The sequence below is a fragment of the Poecilia reticulata genome, chromosome 14, assembly GCF_904066995.2.
Source record: "Poecilia reticulata chromosome 14, P_reticulata-male-v2, whole genome shotgun sequence".
Lineage (NCBI taxonomy): Eukaryota > Metazoa > Chordata > Actinopteri > Cyprinodontiformes > Poeciliidae > Poecilia > Poecilia reticulata.
In genome coordinates this window covers 27601051-27621138 of record NC_088843.1, presented here as the reverse complement: position 1 = coordinate 27621138, position 20088 = coordinate 27601051, and the positions used below count along the sequence as shown (strand labels likewise).

Below are 20088 nucleotides of genomic sequence, written 5' to 3'. Positions count from 1 at the left end.
CAGAAATCGACAGAAACACTGAAGAGAAGAAGAGCTATGATGTAGTTACAGTTCTATCCATGTTTTAATGTTGCAGAGCTAAGTCGTTTTGCAAATAGATCAAAGTTTAAACTGGCATTGTTGTACATCTTTTATCTGGTCAATTTGTGGAATATTTAACAACTAGAAAATGGCAAAGAACAAGAATATTTTTTTCACTCTGATTGGCTGCTGTTAGGCCTACCAATTTTAAGTTGAATGTCCACTCATTGCATTTTTCGTAGACATCTGTGAAAATAATTTCTATTCCCATGACTTTTTTGTTCTCTGGGATTTTTTTTTGATGATAAATACAGAAACAAGCATAAAAATCTAAACATCTACAATAGTGATAGTAATATTAATAATAAAATACTAGTCTGCAAAGTAGCCTACAAATTCTTTGGTGGGGGGCGGTGAGGGACCTGGATAAAGGCTGGGGGGGGCGCTGGCCCAAAAAAGGTTGAGAAACAGTGGTCTATAGGTAAGCCCAATTTTGTTCCTGGTTGATATTATTGTAAACATGTTTACTCTGACATAAAGGGATATTTGCATTTTGGAGTAGGCCATCTTGCATCCAGACTCCAAACTGACAGAAATTAGGGCGACGGCATAAGGATATAATTTTCAACGTTACATGTTTTTATAATATTTTTTATCAGATGTGATTATTTTTTCCAAAATGATTTTTCTTTTACATTTTAATTCTAGAAGGGGATTAATATGAGATTTATCTGTCACGACTGTATTACATAAATTCATGAGGGAACATTCGGTTTGTCAAATTGTTACTTGCAAATGTCGTCACTTGAACGTGGACCAATAGCGTTTAATTATATTCTTTTCTTCTTTTTTTTTAGCTTCGCTCACGTTTCGTGGACCAATCATTCAACAGTGCGTGGAATAAAGTGGGCGGGACTAGACATGTAGCAAAAATTCCGGTTACGACAAAACTGCAGAATTTACAAACCGGAAATATAGACTTCTCCTTACACAATAAGGGTACAGTATTTATTTTTTTATCATTAGAATAAAGCACGGTTACAAAGTCACCACGCTTCTCACTAGAGATTACAGCTGCTCCTTTCTTATAAACGACTCCATATAAAATATACCACAGAGTCATCTTACTCTCTCTGAGTATTTTAGGGCGAGCCGGAAACGGCGCGTCTGAATATTGTTGGCATGACAGCAGTTCTTCACCGGCTACATCTTCGGTAGATCCAATGAGGTAACGCCGCGTTCTGGGCCCTACTGCAACCAGTGAACCTGTGATAAGGGGAACTAAAACTCCCCACTGGGACAACAGAGAGACTGCAAATCAAGGCAGTACGTAGTGAACTAGTGTTAGAATCCAACGCTGAAAGTGCAAGCTCCTGTACAGCTTCATCTGATCACCTGAAGAACGTAAGTTCCTGCTCCGCTTCCGAGTAGCTAGCTGCTCGTGCGCCTTTACTTTGCTCCTTGTTTCCGCTTCATACCGTTACTGTATTACTTGTGGAGGATGAGTTTGTGTTCATACATATAGTAGGACCTAAAGGTTACTCGTTCTCTGCTTCCAAGCTAAACCTTACCGGTACGATTAAACTTAACTCCACCATAAACTTGCCTTTACTTCAAGCAGCACATGCCTCTGCTTTCTGAAAGCCAAGCAGACTGCATGGAAAAGTCAAATGACCATTTCTAAGAGGATGGCTTAAAAGCTTCACTCTACTCATCTGTAACGTCGTCGTCGTGTTTGATCAGAAGTTATGTGTAGGCTGTTAATTCGGATGTGAAACTGAATCGCTCTGATAAAGGGGGCACTGACATTCTCCCTCCTCCCTCTCCTGACATTTGACCTCATATTCTTAGTGCGTTCACTGTTTATTGCTAAAATCCGAGGTTCAGCCAGAACACATCCTGATGGTGTTTGTAATGCCACGTGTTTTTTTGCAGCTGTGCACAGCTGGGTGGATGCAGGTGAACTGAGAGGAGTCCCTGATGTGATAAAGGTGATGTTATCTTACTAACGCCATATTAGTAATAGTCAAGTAACTGGACTGAATGTGATTCGAGATATAAAGCCAGAACAGCAGTGTCTGTTTCTCTGAAATAAACCCGTGCATCTGTAACGCTGGGTGATGACAGGTTTAATTGAAAAGCTGACCTGAGACTCAGTTGTTACCATGGTGTTTTTATTTTTTTATGCAACAAGAAATTGAGCGTCTCCTATATTGACATGTTTACAGAAGCATGGATGCATGCATGCAGTCGGAAAATGAATGTTTTATCATGTTAAGTAGGAGGCCCATTTGCTAGTTGTGGGTCCTCATTCTATAATGTATCAAGGAATTAAAATGCTACAGTTTCCATGCCGCCGCCACCAGCATTTTCCATCATACTCTAACTACAATTTGCAGACCTTAAATTGACACATCTGTTCCTGCTCACTGCCAGTCAGCTGGATGAAACAAGGCTCCCATAGTTGCTCTCCCTTACAAATAATTTATTCTGGACCATCAGCAGTCAAACTCTCTATTTTTCTTTTCTTAACTTGCTGCTTTAAAGTTAAAATAAAACTAAACATTACATGATTATATGTTGTGCCATATTATAATAATAATAATGTATATAATTCCAACTAATTAATATATTTTAGCAGAAAAAAAATAGTTTTATGTTCCAAATGCAAACTAATGAAATTTTGTTAAGCATTTTAAACTGGAATCTTTTTGTGTCTCTACAGCTCATAATGGGAATAAGGATCCAGATGTTGGTTGCTCTCACCTCTCTCCTTCTTGCCGTGTTCCCTTCTCTCACAGGTAATCATCCCTCAGCATGAAAAGAAAAAGAAAATAATTTCCTGGTAGATTTGACGAGGATTAATCACAAAATGTTTGATTTGTCATAGACGGAATAATTTGACCAAACTGTTTCACTGATTAAAGCCCTCCCACCTGAATGTAAGGCTGCTCTTTGTGTTTCCAGTGACTGTAGCTGTGATGTCAGTCGACCTTGGGAGTGAGTGGATGAAGATGGCAATAGTAAAACCTGGTGTGCCAATGGAGATTGTTCTCAACAGGTAAGTAGGAACTGATTGATTAATTTTATTTCATTATGATCAGACAACCCTGGTGAAACATTTAGAAATGTTTTGCAGTCTTTAAACATGTACTTAGCAATATGAAATCCTTCTTCCTCAGGGAGTCGAGAAGGAAAACACCCACAGTGGTCTGTCTAAAGGAAAACGAGAGATTGTTTGGAGACAGTGCATTAGGAGTGGTATGATGTTCCTTTGGGTTTCAGATTCAGACCATCACTTAGGCAATTACATCATTATCGTATGCTGTCCTTTGTTTGTTTTTCAGTCTGTGAAAAATCCCAGAACGGTTTATAGACATCTGCAAAGCCTTCTGGGTAAAAAGCATGACAACCTTCAGGTGAAGGTCTATCAGAGATGTTTCCCTGAGCATCAGCTGCAGGGTGACCTGGTGAGAGGAACAGTTTACTTCAACAGCTCCCTGTGAGTTTTCACTTCTCTGTTCTTTTGAGTATCCACATTTATATAGTCCTGCTTCTATTTAATCTTGAAAATAGTAGCTTTATCAGAAGGGTTGATGAAGATCAGCAAGAGATACAAATGTTGAGTTCCCATTCCAAGGTTTGCATGCATGCTTCAAACCTTGAAATAATGTGTTGTAAAAGACTTAAAAGTGCTTTAATTTTGAATAAGTATTTCAAGAAGTTTTGTTTCCATCTGGACCTGCTTATATGTACTTACTTTAATAAGCAGACTCATAGCTTAATATTGGTACATTAGGTTCTCTGAAGTACAAAGATTGACATGTAAAGTGACCGATTCTGAGTCAGTGCAATTTGAACTTTGCAACTTGCGTTTTATTTGGGGCACATTTCTGTGTCAAGACTTTTTATTGTTGGTGTGATGTAATATGTGAATCTTAAATGTTGTCTTTTGGTCAGCTTTAAGGAGAAAATGGTCATAAGTAACCGAAATGCTGTATAGTTATATAAAATTGCTATATAGCATGTTTCCTTAAACTACTGAAATAAATTCACTTTTTAAAATGTTAATAAAGAACAGTCTTGGTTCATTTGATAAACATGACTGAGGCGTCATGTCAGGACATTATCAATAACTTTACTCTCTTACGATATTTGAAGCACTGGCATGACTGAGTTATTACTTTGATTCTCTTGTCAGCATAATCTCATAAAAACACAGTCAGGATGCTGTTGTAGTTGGCATGGAGACATCAGTTAGGATTTTTGTTTTTTAGTAGGGTGTGTTACTAATTTCTGTCTCTTTTGCTGGCAGAGAAACTTATTACTCACCTGAGGAGCTGCTGGGAATGATGTTGAATTATTCACGTGGGTTGGCTCAGGACTTTGCAGGTCAGTTTGCTTGAGAAAGTTGATTGGTTGTTGTCTAACACACGAGAGTAGATCAAGGACAATGTTCCTCTTTCTGTGAAATTTACAGAACAGCCAATCAAAGACACAGTCATCACCATACCAGCTTTTTTTAACCAGGCAGAGCGAAGGGCAGTCTTGCATGCTGCACAGATGGCAGGTCTAAAGGTCCTTCAGCTCATCAATGACAATACAGCCGTGGCCTTGAATTATGGTGTTTTCAGAAGGAAAGACATAGACAGCACAGCCCAGGTGACCCCAGCAGTATCTGTTGGTTTATGCCATCTGTATAGTTCAGAGCGGAGTGTAAGGCTCTACCTGTTTCATTACAGAACGTCATGTTTTATGATATGGGCTCAGGCAGCACGACAGCCACCATAGTCACATATCAGACGGTGAAAACCAAAGAGTCTGGTACCCAGCCACAGCTACAGATCCGGGGAGTTGGGTGAGTGCAGTGATCCCTGATGAATGTGGCTGCTGGTGGCTTCACTACGTAGACCACCAGTAGTGACATGAAGCTATGCTTCATGTCATCTGGCTTTAGGTTTGATCGAAGTCTGGGGGGCTTTGAGATGGACCTGCGGCTGCGGGACCACCTGGCCAAGCTGTTCAATCACCAGAAGAAGAGTCCGAAGGATGTGAGAGAGAACCACCGAGCCATGGCCAAGCTCCTTAAAGAGGCACAGAGGCTGAAGACGGTGTTGAGTGCAAATGTTGACTTCATGGCCCAGGTGAAGACTGATAGCCCCGATGAACACTCATGGGCCGGGTGAACCCGTATTGCAAATGTTGTAACTAAGCTGACCCAAGTTTAACTGGTTGCCATGGTCCCCTCATCCTTCAGGTGGAAGGCTTGATGGATGATATCGATTTCAAAGCGAAGGTGACCAGAGTGGAGTTTGAAGAACTGTGTGCTGATCTGTTTGACAGAGTCCCTGGGCCAGTGCAGGAGGCCCTCACAGCAGCAGACATGAAGCTGGTCAGTATGTCTTTTGCTGCTTCCTTCATTTACATCACACTCAGCTGCTGCTACAGGCACCTTGTTCTGTCCTGTCAGCACCAATAGAATTTCTAAGCTATTTTCTGTTTGACATAAGTTGATATGTCTAAAAGTTGTTTTCTACAAATTGTAAACGGTAGATGCACAGTGGTTAATTTTTGTTACAGCTGTGACTGCAAGGTGTCTTTCGGTCAACAGGAAGCTATTGAGCAAGTGATTTTAGTCGGGGGTGCCACTCGTGTCCCCAAGGTTCAGGAAGTGCTGCTTAAAGCTGTGGGGAAGTAAGTATAACAAAGTTTCCGTGATTTCCTGAAGTTCACCGCTTCCGTGGAGGTTTCATTAGAAGGACTGAGTGTGTCTGTGTTACAGAATGGAACTGGGGAAAAACATCAACGCAGACGAGGCGGCGGCAATGGGAGCTGTATACCAGGCAGCTGCTCTCAGTAAAGCCTTCAAGGTGAAACCCTTCCTGGTCCGAGACGCAGCCATCTTCCCCATTCAGGTCAGAGCTGCTCTAGCAGGGGTTTGATCTCTGCTTAAAGACTGGATATTCAGACAGCAGACTTTATCAGAATTGTCCCTGTATACTTTTACTGGTTCAGGTGGAGTTCAACCGGGAGGTGGAGGAAGAGGAAGGAATCAAAACCCTGAAGCACAACAAGCGCATCCTGTTCCAGAGGATGGCACCCTACCCACAGCGGAAAGTCATCACCTTCAATCGCTACACTGATGACTTTGCCTTCAATATCAACTATGGAGACCTCAGCTTTCTAAGTCATGAGGACCTCAGGTTTGCTTCAACACCTTCTGGTCTTGAAACCTCCAAAACTTCCAAATATTTTTGTTTTTCTCATCATGAAGTTTGACATATGTTGATTCTTCTGCTTTATTCCTTTGGGGGTAATATTAGCCATTTCCTGTCATGGTTGTGTTTGGCAGTGTGTTCGGCTCTCTGAACCTGACGACGGTCAAACTGTCTGGAGTGGGCCACAGCTTCCAGAAGCATGCCGATGCTGAGTCCAAGGGGATCAAAGCTCATTTCAACATGGATGAAAGTGGAGTTCTGCTGCTGGACCGGGTGAAGCCCTTCTCAGTCATCAGTCTAAGCTCCAATCGGAAGCATCTTTTCAGTCAACTTTGTACATTTACAGGGAAAAATTCTGTAGGGCTTTTCAACTTTCTGGTTGGAAGCAGTGTGTTTTATTCTCATTGTTCTTCAGTTGTGAAAGGTAAGGAGAAGGTCTCATTCAATTCATTACAATTAATTTAAATATTCCTTCTGCAGGTGGAGTCAGTTTTTGAGACAATTGTGGAAGAGAAGGAAGAGGAATCTACTTTAACTAGTAAGCAGTGCATCTGCAGCAGCAACAAACATGAAGCACCGGAGCGGCATCAGAAACACACAACACTGAAATCACAAACATGCAAATGTTGAACATTTACCAATTGACGTAATCTATTCCTTTCAACAGAAACTCATGATGATTATAAAAGTTAATTTAACCAGTAATCTGTCGGTTTAGCCAATAATCTGTATTCCACCCGTGGTTGGTTGGCAGAGAAAACATTAAGACAATCCAGCCTTACATTTATTTAGATGTCAATCTTTGAACAAGGGCTGAACGATATGGCTGAAAAATGTATCATAAGCGTTTCATATATCAGAAATTGTCGATATCAATAACTGTTGATGTTTTTTGTTTTAAATATCTGAAATACTACCAAACTGGTGGTGTGACGTAAGCTGTTATGACGCACGGTGGCAAAACTTGAAACTGCTGCTGCTGCTCAAGTTACTCAAAAGGTTGTTAGAATAACCAAAAGTGAGTGATGCCGCCCACCTTAGCTTGGGCTTGGGCTGTGAAAGAAGCTGCAGCATTTTCTCTGTCTACATCCCCCAGAATCTTGTATTATTCTAGATTGGAGTTCAGTGAATAATCTATTTATTGAATATTCTACCAGATGTATTATCTATTGAGATTGATCACATGTCTATCACAATATATATTATCAATAACAATATCCAACCCTACTGTGAACATTATAAGAATTTTGCTAAAGGACTATTGTTAGGTTAATTTATCAACTAAATCACATGTACAAATTGAACTGCGTTTAAACTATCATGATGACAAATTACTTCTAATTAAAACTAAAGTTTTGCTTTTTGTTAGAACTGGGCAATACCATTTCCACGCTGTTTGGAGGAGGGTCCTCTGAGCCAACTCCAAATGTAACCGAACCTGTCCAAGTAAGTGTCCCTCAGTGATTTGGTCCACCCAAGGCGACAAAGGTCATAATGTGAGGCCTGGGGATGAACATGAGCATCTGTCTCTAATCAGGAGGAAGAGGAAGTTCCTCCTGAGTCTGGGAAGGAGAGCAATGAGGCCCAGAAAAATGAGGACAAGGACAATGAGACTAAAAACGATTCAGGGACAAGTCCAACAGAAGAGAAAAACGAGGAGAAACCGGAGGACACGGCCAGTAAAACAGAGACTCCGGTAAAATGAGTCACTCTCCACAGTTTTAACCAATTATCTGTGACCTCATATTGTTGTTTGGATGTCTGCAACAGCTATTATAAAAACTTTCTGTCATCATTCAGCAGGAAAAAGGTGATCAGAAATCAGAAAATGCCGAGATGGAGAAAAAGACAAAACCTCAGAAAAGAACCAAGATATCCGAAGATGTCCCCATGGAACTTCTCATCAATGACATTATGGACCCTACCGCTGATGACCTCATTTCCTCAAAAAAGAAGTAAGTGTTAAACTTTTTATTTCTACATTGCAATATTATTGGTGCAATCAGAGAAAGCAAAGTTTTGGCTCTCTCCAGGCTCCAGGACTTGACGGACAGAGATCTAGCAAAGCAGGAAAGGGAGAAGATCCTGAACAGTCTGGAAGCATTTATCTTTGAGACGCAGGTTAGTGACTGTAGCTTGATGCCGGCCGTCTCTGAAGCTTTTCTCCTGTCTGAACCAGAGTTGCATGTGCCGCCTGATGTCTGCAGGACAAGCTGTACCAGGAGGACCACCAGCAGGTGGTGACGGAGGAGGAGCAGGAGCAGATCTTGAGCAAGCTGAAGGAGGCTTCCGACTGGTTGGACGAGGAGGGCTATGGTGCCACCACCAGGCAGCTGAAGGAGAAGCTGTCTCAGCTCAAAGGGTTGTGTAAGGACATGTTCTTCAGGGTGGCGGAGCGAAGGAAGTGGCCAGAGCTGCTGACTGACCTCGACAACACACTCAACACATCTAACTTCTTCCTCAGGTCAGTCCAGCACCACTAACCGTGCCAGTCACTATGGGTGCAATCTAACCCATAGCAACTGTAGAAGATAGAAGCCAGTTTAGCAGAGACCCAAAACGCTTGAGTTCAGTTCACTGTGACTCTATCCGCTTTATGATGTTGATGTCACAGACAAACATGAACCTCATAGAGTGAAATCCTCAGACCTCAAACTAGTAGAGAACTTATCTCTGAAGGCAAAGCCCAGAAGTGTTGAGAAATTGTAGAAATCACTTTGATCATCTTTTGCTGGAATACTTGTTGTGGTGCCTATACACTTTGAACAATCACAGGAAACTAAATATTCAAGCATTTTTCACTTCTCTCAGTAAAGACTGGAGCTTGTCAATTTTGACACAGCCGTTTTCCTCACATGTGCCTTGTTCTCAATGCATCTGTCTCCACATAAATAAGAGCTGTACTTGCTTGCTTAAAGCACTATTTAAACTCAGCTGTGTGAATGCATTTCTGTGTCGTTTTTGATTGAGTTCTCCTTGTTTCACAGGGGTGCCAAACTGATCCCGGGGGATGACCAAATATTTACAGAAGTTGAGCTAAGTATGTTGGAAAAAGTTATCAACGAAACTACGGTAGGTGGTTCATGTCAATCTGTGTTGTTATTGTGAGATTGAAGGCGTTGTGCTGAAGATTATCAGGAAATCTCATTCCTGCAGTTTTCTCTGCTGTTTTATTTCTGGAAAAGGCCACATCAATTTGAACTGTCTTACCCCACTGTGGGTTTTGCCTCTTTTTTTGTTCAATGTATTCTATTATTGTCTTAGTTGTACAGCTAAACATGTGTAGTCCTCTATTTAGTTCTGGTAAACTGGCCTTCATGTTTGGTATTTTTCTACTACAGGTTTGGAAAAACGAAACTGTGGCAGAGCAGGAGAAGCGATCTCCGCATGACCGACCAGTCCTGCTGTCCAGAGACATTGAGTCTAAGCTGCTCCTGCTGCAGCGGGAAATGAATTACCTGCTGAACAAAGCCAAGTTCGCAAAGCCTAAACCTAAAGCCAAGAATGAGACGAGCACTGATGCAGGTAGCAAAGTCAATGCCACAACAGAAGAAAAGGTTATTCCTCCCACAGAGGAAAGCAAGAACCTAAAGACCGGTGGGTTATTAGCAGAGCAGGTCCCACTTTTAGTTGTACTTGTTGTGTGTTGGACTTTATAGAATGTTTTTGTCTGACAGCAGAAAGCTTAGAAGAACAGGAGCCAGGTGAATCCCCACCCAGTGAAGAGAGCACTCCACATACAGCTGCTGACAGCCAATCACAACCCACAGAAGAGACCCTGAGCAAAGGTTAGTCTGTCACAATACTGGAGAGAAATCCACAATAACCGAGGTAACACGGAAAAGCAAAGTAAAATTCACCGCATCACAAAATAACAGAAACCTTTTGTTTATTGAATGTTTTTCTGAGCATGTGGCTGTATGTACTGTTTATGTGTTACTCAACTTCTAAGGAAATACATTAAGAATTCTGAAACATGACATTTCCAAGACTAGGACATGGGTCTGCAACTTTTAGAAAGAGACATTTTTGTCCAACCTAATTAAAACCAGTTGAGAGGCACAAATGCTATGACTTTTTGAAAAACAGACAACTTATTTTCAAAAAATATCAGAATATAGAAAATTTATTTTCGAAGAACTGCAAATTTTTTATTATTATTGTCATTATTTTGAGGTTTTGAAATAAAGATTAAGGAAAAAAGATTTTTAAAACTTGCAAAAAGAGTATGAAAACATTTTTCCTATGGGATGCTGATATTTCAGGAAAATTATTTGAACAACGCACATAGTTTTCAAACTGGTAAGAAAAATATTACTTTATTGTCAGTCTGTTGTGAAAATTCATTGTTGTAATTCTGTGGAAACAAACTGCTAACACCTGCATTTGATATTGCAGGTGTTAGCAATACCTGCAATATCAACATTCAACATTGAGTCTGTATATTTAATATAACATTCGTTGATTCTTGATTATTTTTAGCTAAAGCTATCAGGAGCCATTGTGGAAGGTCCAAAGAAGCTCCGGAGCCACAGGTTGCAGACCTTTGTACTAGGACATCGATGAAGTGAAGAATGTAGCTGTTGTAGTAAAATGATGCATATTATCCAATGGATTAGTTCCAAAAACAGAAAAAAAATGCAAACAAAAGTAAATTGATTTGTCTATGAGATAGATTTATGAAGCAAAGAATTCAAACTTTAAAGCAAATAACCACTAACTATAATAAAGTTTACAAAATCAGATCTGAGAAATTGTAAAACAGATTATTATATCACAGTGAGAAAGGAGGCATCTGTGATGTAGGAGGCATTTAACAACATACGGTAGCTAACATTTTAGGGTTGCATGACCAACCCGAAAAAAAAAACTGTTGCGATACAACTTGTGACAGCAGAGGAGCCACAGGTAAGTTCTTGATTAAAGTCAAGCATTTGCCACTGGATTGTGTGAAGCATTACTTTCTCAAGTCAGCAAAAGTAGTAGGTAGCTGGTCTTGAGGGGCCTCTAAAACCAGATATGGCATCTAACCAGCTGAGATAACTGACTGCTCTGAGTGAAAATAAGTAAACATATAATAGCAGAGTTCCTCTAAAGCTTAGTAAATCCAAACCTAACTCTCTCATCCTGTGTGTTCCTGTTTAGAGTCTGCAGAGAGTGCTGCACATGGAAACCATGTAGAAGATGAATTATAACAACTGGACCTAAGGCTGGAAAAGAAAATCACTATTTATTGAGACATTTTCAACTTTGTTTGCCTTTTTTAAATTTTCGATTTTTTTATTGCCCTGTTTGTTCAGTTGCTGGGCTGATTCTGGTTAAAGACTGGATAATATTCCTTCCACCTCTTCCCTCCCTATCTCTTTGTCCCTTCATATCTTCTGGTCTCTTTGGAGTTTGTGAGCATTGGACATTTTGAAGAAGTAGGTTATGAATAAATACAGCCTGAGAAACCCTGAAATACTGCACAAAATATGTCAAGTTTAAAATCTAGGTCTCTGTTTTTCAAAACGGTTAGATATGTAAATCATTTTGAAATGTTTAAATGATTTAACGTTGGCTGACCAGTTGGTCTGGAATGATTTGAAATTCCTCTGGCATCACCCATAGCAGCTATGGTTCCATTTTAGAGACTGGCATTTAATAAAATAACCTTTTAATTTTGTTTTATTTGGCACAAAATTGAAAATTTAAAAGCTCTAGAGTTATATTTTCAGAAAACGAAAACGATGAACAGAGATGAAGCAAACTTTATATTTAAGTATATCAGCAGTAATCACCATGCTTATTATAAATCTGACATTTTCCAAGACCAGCTTGAATGAACAGGCCAAGTTTTAATGAATCAACAAACTGGAATACTTGATGCAGCATCTCCAGATATCCAGCAGCATTTTCACTGAATCATATGAATATTGGAGATATCGATGCATAGTGGACTCCACATTAGCGGAGCTCGGTCAGTATGCTAGCATCGGTATGCATACATTTTTTTTTCTTTTTTTTTTTTGTGCTAATTACCAGCGTAGATGCGATTGAGCTTTATTAAAAGAAAAATACTTGACCTAGTGTGGTCTGTCATGTAGAAATGAAGCTATAAGTATTGCAAATGATTGGTCCAGTCATCAGATCTGCTCATCAATCAGTTTTTCTCTTACTTAAAGGTGTGAATGGTAAATATATCTGTGGAGAAGTTTCATTGGTTTTCATTGTTATACACCCAGAGTGGGTTTTTTGTTGTTTTTATTTTTCTTTAAACTGGTTCTTGTGCTAAATCTGAGCTGTTACCAGTTGTCTTGTGAACTAAAAAGACCTATCTTGGCACAGTAAAACTGGTTCTGTCTCAGTCTGGTCAGAGAAAGGAGAGATGCTCATATAGAACCCAGTAGCCAATAAAATGTGAGTTCTACGTTTAAAACTCTGGAGTTGCTTTTAGTTGTAGACTAATCAAAACACTGACGTAACATCAGGCCCCTCCAGTAATGTTGGGAATTTAGACCAACGTGTCACATTGAGCTTCTACAGTCCCATTTTTCACTTCATGGCTGTTGTGTGTGTGTGTGTGTGTGTGTGTGTGTGTGTGTGCGCGCGCGCCGTGCCTGTGTGTTCACATGGACTCACTGTTGGTGGATAATAGAAACAATGGGATTTTTTAAGATAAAGTGTCTATACGAGAAGTGAAAAAATGATGATCTAAAGTAGGTTGAAATAGTTGTTAGAAATGATGATGTGACAAACTAATTTAACTGGCTGTGGTTTTATAGAATCAGTTCAGAAGCTGGTTGGTGTTGGTCCTTCTTTACCACTTTAGTTCAAGAAACATCTGTGATGCAGATTATCACATTGGCTTCACAGAACAGCCTTGGGGGAGGAGGGGACTTTGGATTTGATTTGTGGTTCTTTGAAGGGAAAAACTAAAGGCAGTAAAAAGAGATGAAATGTTTGTTTCTAAACCATGAATAAAGTTTTTTTTAAATTTAATTAAAACATTTTTTTATTATGAACCCATGTTTGATTTTACTTTGGAGTGACTGAAAAAGTTGAACATGTCCCTCAGTCCATAGCAACATCTGATTAGATTCCGTTCTAATATATTTTTAAAAGCCTAGCAACTTTCTAATGCCATCCGTGGTGCAGGTGGCCAACACAGCTGTACCTATGCTCTATTTTGGGTGGAAACATATCTGACTTATTGCATGATGAATTGCTTCCTTAGACCAACTCATAACTTTGGATATTTTTTAAGTGTACCTTTTAAACATCGGAACTTTTTTGACCAGGGCAACCATATGGAAGAGTGTTCTGTTTATTGGCACATACACACCTACCTCCATCACTGTTTTTCTTTTTTTTTTTTTTCAACTGGCAATACCCTTCATGAAAAAAATAAATGGCAGATTTAAAGGGAAAAGGAAGTGGTTTGAATTGCTTGTAAATTTCATGTTTTTAAACATGTAGTTCTGCTAATTGTATTTTATAGAAGAGTAGGTTGACATCCAAATCATGCAGCAAGAGGTCTCAGATGAGGAGCCGGACTCAGGACAGTCGCATGGAACCCTACCTGCACTATGCACCAGGAAGGTGCATGTCTCATGATCTAATGAGACATTTCAACTTTTAAACAAGTAGTATACCTAGTTCCAAAATAAGTGACATGAATTCCATTCACAAGCAAATAAATGGAATCCACATATTCTGATGGTAAGAGTATTTTGCAGGTTGAAATGTTTTCTGGATATTTCTAATTCTTGGAGGATCAGCAAAGACTGGAGCTGGGAGTTTAGTAATAGTGCTGAAAATCCAGATAAAGTTATTCAACAACAGATGGGACATTCCAGTTCACATCTGACTTCAAGTCACTAAAAATTATTTACACTTCATGGTTGCGATGGCACAGTAAGACCAGATTCAGTGCAATCTGCTATTGGCACAGATGGCACTGCCTGAGAATCCAGCTGAAATCATTTGATCATTAAATTATAGGTTTCTGGAGCTGGGCTCCAGTAAAGGGCAATTTTAAATATTTAAATTCAAATGTAGAATTGAAGAGAAAAGCTGTTTTAGTCTTGGTAGCTACTGTGATCTACTGCGGTAGTTAATCGACACTGTAGACTCGATAAGGTTTATCTTTAAAACAGCTTGGTAATACTCGCTTAATTTTTAGGGTTAGTTTAGAAGAAGTAAACCATGTGAAAACTGCAGCTCCTCGCTCACAAGACCGCCCCGTGTTCCTCTCAATATGGCGGAGGGGTTAACGTATTGCTGCAACGGATTTACAGTCGTGCGTCTCACTGATACGTGAGGAACACCGGAAGAGGAGACATCATCAGTCACCAAGTTACGCCACATAAAGGTTGAGGCGTTTCCCCGTACCGCTCTGGGATAAACCACCATCTGTAGCCATGTCTGGCAGAGGGAAGACCGGAGGCAAAGCCAGGGCCAAAGCCAAATCTCGATCCTCTCGAGCCGGGCTCCAGTTCCCGGTTGGTCGAGTTCACAGGCTGCTCCGCAAAGGCAACTACGCGGAGCGCGTCGGCGCCGGAGCCCCGGTATATCTGGCGGCGGTGCTGGAGTATTTGACCGCCGAGATCCTGGAGCTGGCAGGCAACGCGGCGAGGGACAACAAGAAGACCCGGATCATTCCCCGCCACCTGCAGCTTGCCGTGCGTAACGACGAGGAGCTCAACAAGCTACTGGGAGGTGTGACCATCGCTCAAGGGGGGGTCCTGCCCAACATCCAGGCTGTCCTCCTCCCGAAGAAAACCGAGAAACCTGCCAAGATCAAGTGAAGAAAGCCGCTGTAGTGGAGCTACCGCTTTTATATCACCGTCTTTCTAACTCGAGGCAGCGCTTCGGTTTCTGCTGTTTTCTATAATAAACTTCATGCTTGATGCTGTGGAACAAACCGTTCTTACTTTTTAAGCAGTCCTGAAAGTTGATTTTGAACAGCTCTGATGTAAGCTAATTTTGGGTGTGTTGTTTATTTGTGGTGCTTTTATTAAAGATGCTTTTTTTTGTCTTACGGGTATTTTTACAGATGTGGCAGCGAGCTCCTATAAATCCATACCCAGTGTTCTCTTCCTTTTTTCCACCCTGACAAATTTCCAGAAGCCTTATCAGTTCTGCCATTTCATCTGTATGCCTCTCAGCTTGTGTTTCAGCATAGAAACATAAATGCCAACTGTATCATGCTGACCAATTATGTTGTTCTTTAAAAACAATTATAATTACTTGGTATCTGGTTGTTCTAAAGTAGCAGACCAATATACACAGAGATTGGAGTATGTCGCTCTGCAAATATACTTGCCTAAACTTTATATTTAGCACAGCTGTTTTATGAAAGTCACACATCACCATAATTTACAATTATAAACAGTAAAATCTGACTACTTCATAGTACACTATGCCATTTAAACACATTTACATTTACATGAAGGTTTTACCCTTTTGTCTCCAAATCCAGCCAGCCAGCCCATTTGTCACTGCAGGGTTGCGGAGAGGCTGCTGATACATCTCCATCAAAAACAGACAACTGGCTGACATTCCATCAAGGAAGAATGTTGAATTTTGATGTTTCTGATTTATATTATCTGTACATTACTGTAGTTGAATTACAGTAAAATAACAGTAAATGTTGGCAAGACATTTTATTTTACAGTTCATGTTATTAACCTGAACAGTATATTACTATTTAATAACAGTAAACTGTTGATGTTATTGTAATTTTATAGAATGTGCATATCAGTCTACAAAATATAATGAAATCTACATATTCCCATAAATCCTTTAAAATGTACAAAAACAGAATACAGATTCAGTAAATATTTTTGTTCACAGAACACAAAGGTATATTTCTTAATGTTAGGTTTTAGCGAAATGACTATCTCAATTCAATAAAAATGGTCATCTAACAAAAGTTGTGGTACAATAGCAGCAACAATAACATGATGTTAAAGTAATGAAGTAAAACAGTTGCGATAACACGGGTTCAACAACAGTATATAATGTGTTACAGTTTTGACTGAAGTCTGTTACGATTCAGTTTTGTGTGAGTGCTCTTTAGAGGATCTTCGTGGGAAAGTTCTGGCCAAGTAGACGAGAAGGACCTCGCTGCGGCAAACAGAAAGGGGCGGGGACGGACCATGTCAGTCTCATACTTTATTTAGAAATGGGACCATTGCACTAGCAGCGGTCTCCCGTTTTAATTTTTTTAAAAAAATCTGTGATATAGCTTCATCTTTAGGAAGGAGTTTCTCTCTCAGCATGAACTTCTCTCTTTTATTTACTTCCGCGCAGCTCACAGTTTTTAACTATAGAGCTTTGGAGCTGACGTCACAGCGTATGACGTTTACGTCGCTCGGAGCCATTTTTGGTGTCCTAAGACCAAAACAAACTATTCAGAACTCCGGTGTTTTCATTGTGTTACCGACCTCAGTGAAGTTGTTTTCAAGTTGGATACTGGATATCACGCGCTCTGCGGAGTAAGGGACGTTCAGCTCAAGGTTGATCCGATTTATGAACGCTAATTTCGGCCAGCTGTTCTTTACTGGTCCCTCCTCAAGCGCTCGGAGTTTCACATCGGGACCGTCAATTTCCGAACACTACTGTAAATAAATGCTTTGCCTTGTGACCAACTGATACAAAAAAGTGGTAATTCATGCTATTACACGAGGCACACTATCCTATATTAAAATTTTAAGTCATATTCAATAATTTTAATAATTTTAATATTAAATTTTTTCTTCAGTAGCTTCCAAATCGTGTCCCAGTAACTCAATATGTTTGAAATTGTTCTAGATTGTATAGATAAGGCACACTCACCTTTATTACATTTTAACACTTTTTATTTTTTAGCTATTTCTGTAGTCAAAATTTGGTATTTTTCTTAAATAGCTTCCAAGTCATGTGACCTATTAACTCAAAATCTGTGTGAAATTATTCTACTAAACTATATAGATTATGCATATTTTTATTCCATTTTGACCCCTTTATTTTTTAACCAAAATTATATTTTAAAAAATATCCATAAAATGTATTACCTCAGATGATCATTACTTGTTACCCATAATGTTCAATTGCATAAAATTCTAGGACAGGATCTATTTCATTATATGTTCACTTACCTGAAATATGTTAAATACAACAAATATTTATTAAAGTGTGATCTAATTCATAAATTGTGTCACCTTTATTGTTTAATTACACATAAATGTTTAAAGATGGGCTCTTTCATCTGGTTTGTGTCATGATGTGGCGGTGGACACAAATGCAGTAGGCAGTAGACTTACTTTATGTGGATGTTATTTTAATGAACAAAATAAACTAACTAAATCCAAAATCCAGGAAAAACAAGGAAATCCTAAACACAATGAAACAGGAGACACAAGGGATAACAAAGGGATAACAAAGTGAGCAGGGTAACAAGCTGGACTGGTGAGTTGTGACTGAAAAGAGGAGCTTCAGCAGCTTAATGGCCTAAATGAGAAGAGTGACAGCAGGTGTGAGTAATTTGGCACAGAAGCTGCTGAGGGCTGGGGAGAAGGTGGAACAGGGAAACTAAGGAGATCTGCTGGGACACAAACGGGAGGAAACGGGAAACTGAAAAATACTTCTAATACAAAAGACACTAAGAGTAAACTGGGAGAGAAAGATATGAGGGAAACAATAACCAAACCTAAATAGAAACAAGGCTGATCCAACAATAAGAACTAAGGAACACAGAGCAAGAGAAACTAGAAGATCTAAACAAAGAAATAACCCAACTAGAATAACTAAAGAAAGTTACAGACTCAGACATGGAAGAATAACTGAACCTATGGTGATCAAATTAAGAAATAAACATTACTAGAAACCCTGCAGGGAGGCTGAAATAAGAAATAACTAGAAGGATAAAATAGAATTAAACTATAGTCATTAAATAAGGCTTGAGATGGACTCAGATAAACAAGGAAAAGCAATAATATAATTCTAACTACACTAAATACCTCTAATAATATCAAAAGGACCATGAAGGGCTAAAGTGAACTAAAACATGAAGCTAAATAAAATGAAAAGCAAAACAAACCCAAAAACCCAGTGTCCAACAGATGTCTGATTGTAATTTACTTTAATTACTTTGTTTACTTTAATCACATAAAATATTTATTTAAAAATATATATCATTACACGTATGTTTATTACCTGAAATATTTAAATATTGTTTTTATCCCAGCAAGGATAAGTGAGTATAAGCAATGGTTGGATGTCCATTGGATGAATGCTTAGCAAAGTGTTCAGCACACATTCCCACCTTATGAAGTTTTTTTTAAATGACTACCAAACTGAGGGCAGTCATTGTCTGAATCAATCTTCTACCATCTTATTAACTCCTTACACTGGGTTCTCCCTCAATAGGTTTACCCCAGATTTAAGAATAATAAATTAAATAAGGTAATACTTAGCTAGTTGACCGACAAACGACATGGTTGTCAAAATAATTAAAATAAACAATGTATTTCTGTCATGGATCTATACAACAAAATCTAAATATTATCTTGTCATGATGTGGTGTGGTGGACCCAAAAGCAGCAAGTAAAGACATGGTGCGATTTAGAAAATTTAATTAACAAAATTAGAGTCCAACTTACAAAAAATTAATATCCACCAGAAACACAAAAACAAACCAAAGCAAATCCAAAACTGAAACGCAAAGCGATTCTAAAGAACACTGGGGGAATGACAAGCATGGAAATAAGCAGTGCAACAAGACAGACTGGTGAGTTGTGGCTGAAAAAGAGGAACTTAAGTACTGGGAGGTAGTAATTGGAACAATGGCCTAGCTAGATGAGAAGAGTGTTTGAAGGTGTGAGTAGTTGACACAGGAGCTGGCTGAGGGTTGGGGAGAAGGTGGCACATGGAAACTAAGGAGATCTGCTGGGGAACCCAAAAGGGAGGAAATGGGGAGCTGAAAAATGCTTCTAATACAAAAGACACTAAGAGTAAAGAAAACTTAAAGAAACCATAACTGAACCTAAATAGAAACAAGGCTGATCTAACAAGAACTAAGGAACATAGAGCTAGAGAAACCTGAAGATCTAAACAAAAAAATAACCTAACTAGAATTACTATACAAAGACTACGGAAGCGCATTGCTATCACACAAGAAAAAAAAAATTCGAGCGCTATCACGTTATAAGTGATACGTATCTTGTTAAAACGTGATACATATCACGTTATAACGTGATACTATCTTGTTAAAACGTGATACATATCACGTTATAACGTGATACTATCTTGTTAAAACGTGATACTATCTTGTTAAAACGTGATAGTTATCTTGTTAAAACGTGATATGTATCTTGTTAAAACGTGATAAGTATCTTGTTAAAACGTGATGCATATCTTGTTAAATCGTGATATGTATCTTGTTAAAACGTGATACGTATCTTGTTAAAACGTGATACGTATCTTGTTAAAACGTGATAATTTTATGTCCAGGAAGTGGCGGTATTATGCTACGCTAGTACAGTGGCTGACATGAATTGGTCAGGTTTCCCTTCATGTTTGGTCTACACGGATACGGATGCGGCTTTGCACTGTGGTTAAAACTATTAATAGCTACTCTGAGCAGGATCCTACACAGAACCGGGCTGCACAGAAGGAAACGTCAATTCGGTTCTCTAGCTATGGCGGCGTTCCTGACTGTCTGGATCGAAGCTGAAGTTGGCTTTCGATTGTAGCTTCTGATTCGGGAAATGGCTAAAGTGCGATTAGAACGGAGGCTCATATGTATTTGCTGAACATTTTCTGTAAAACATTTTTATTAGGGGCATGCCATAGCAATGCATAAGGAGAGCAGTACTGACTTGCG

General features: G+C 39.3%; 2 protein-coding genes across 4 annotated transcripts; both read left to right on the top strand.

The window, feature by feature from the left end:
• Nucleotides 1–1187: 1187 nt before the first annotated feature.
• On the top strand, nucleotides 1188–13243 carry hyou1 (hypoxia up-regulated 1). Of its 3 annotated transcripts, none has more exons than XM_008402384.3 (25): nucleotides 1189–1425; nucleotides 1957–2012; nucleotides 2747–2822; nucleotides 2989–3082; nucleotides 3204–3282; nucleotides 3369–3523; nucleotides 4337–4413; nucleotides 4502–4683; nucleotides 4764–4879; nucleotides 4979–5165; nucleotides 5279–5413; nucleotides 5633–5715; nucleotides 5804–5936; nucleotides 6037–6224; nucleotides 6374–6512; nucleotides 6720–6777; nucleotides 7609–7685; nucleotides 7777–7935; nucleotides 8040–8194; nucleotides 8273–8360; nucleotides 8447–8703; nucleotides 9227–9311; nucleotides 9581–9836; nucleotides 9917–10027; nucleotides 11385–13243. In XM_008402384.3, the coding sequence occupies exons 3-25, from the start codon at nucleotides 2753–2755 to the stop codon at nucleotides 11432–11434; spliced, it is 2934 nt and encodes a 977-aa protein (XP_008400606.1). In that variant the 5' UTR covers nucleotides 1189–1425; nucleotides 1957–2012; nucleotides 2747–2752; the 3' UTR covers nucleotides 11435–13243. The 3 variants fall into 3 exon arrangements, with proteins under 3 accessions (XP_081471298.1, XP_008400606.1, XP_017158724.1); XM_017303235.2 differs by having other exon boundaries at nucleotides 1191–1425; nucleotides 9920–10027; XM_081615172.1 differs by lacking the exon at nucleotides 1957–2012 and having other exon boundaries at nucleotides 1188–1425.
• Nucleotides 13244–14291: 1048 nt separating this feature from the next.
• On the top strand, nucleotides 14292–15257 carry h2ax1 (H2A.X variant histone family member 1). Its single transcript, XM_008402387.3, has one exon. The coding sequence runs from the start codon at nucleotides 14642–14644 to the stop codon at nucleotides 15026–15028; it is 387 nt and encodes a 128-aa protein (XP_008400609.1). The 5' UTR covers nucleotides 14292–14641; the 3' UTR covers nucleotides 15029–15257.
• Nucleotides 15258–20088: the final 4831 nt, after the last annotated feature.

What these genes read in the sequence shown, in the direction of transcription:
- hyou1 (XM_081615172.1), top strand. Translation starts at nt 2,753, where the DNA reads ATGGGAATAAGGATCCAGATGTTGGTTGCTCTCACCTCTCTCCTTCTT. An exon ending in GTTGGCTCAGGACTTTGCAG is followed by an intron (nt 4,414 to 4,501) that starts GTCAGTTTGCTT and finishes TGAAATTTACAG; the next exon opens with AACAGCCAATCAAAGACACA. An exon ending in CAGCCATCTTCCCCATTCAG is followed by an intron (nt 5,937 to 6,036) that starts GTCAGAGCTGCT and finishes TTACTGGTTCAG; the next exon opens with GTGGAGTTCAACCGGGAGGT.
- h2ax1 (XM_008402387.3), top strand. Translation starts at nt 14,642, where the DNA reads ATGTCTGGCAGAGGGAAGACCGGAGGCAAAGCCAGGGCCAAAGCCAAA.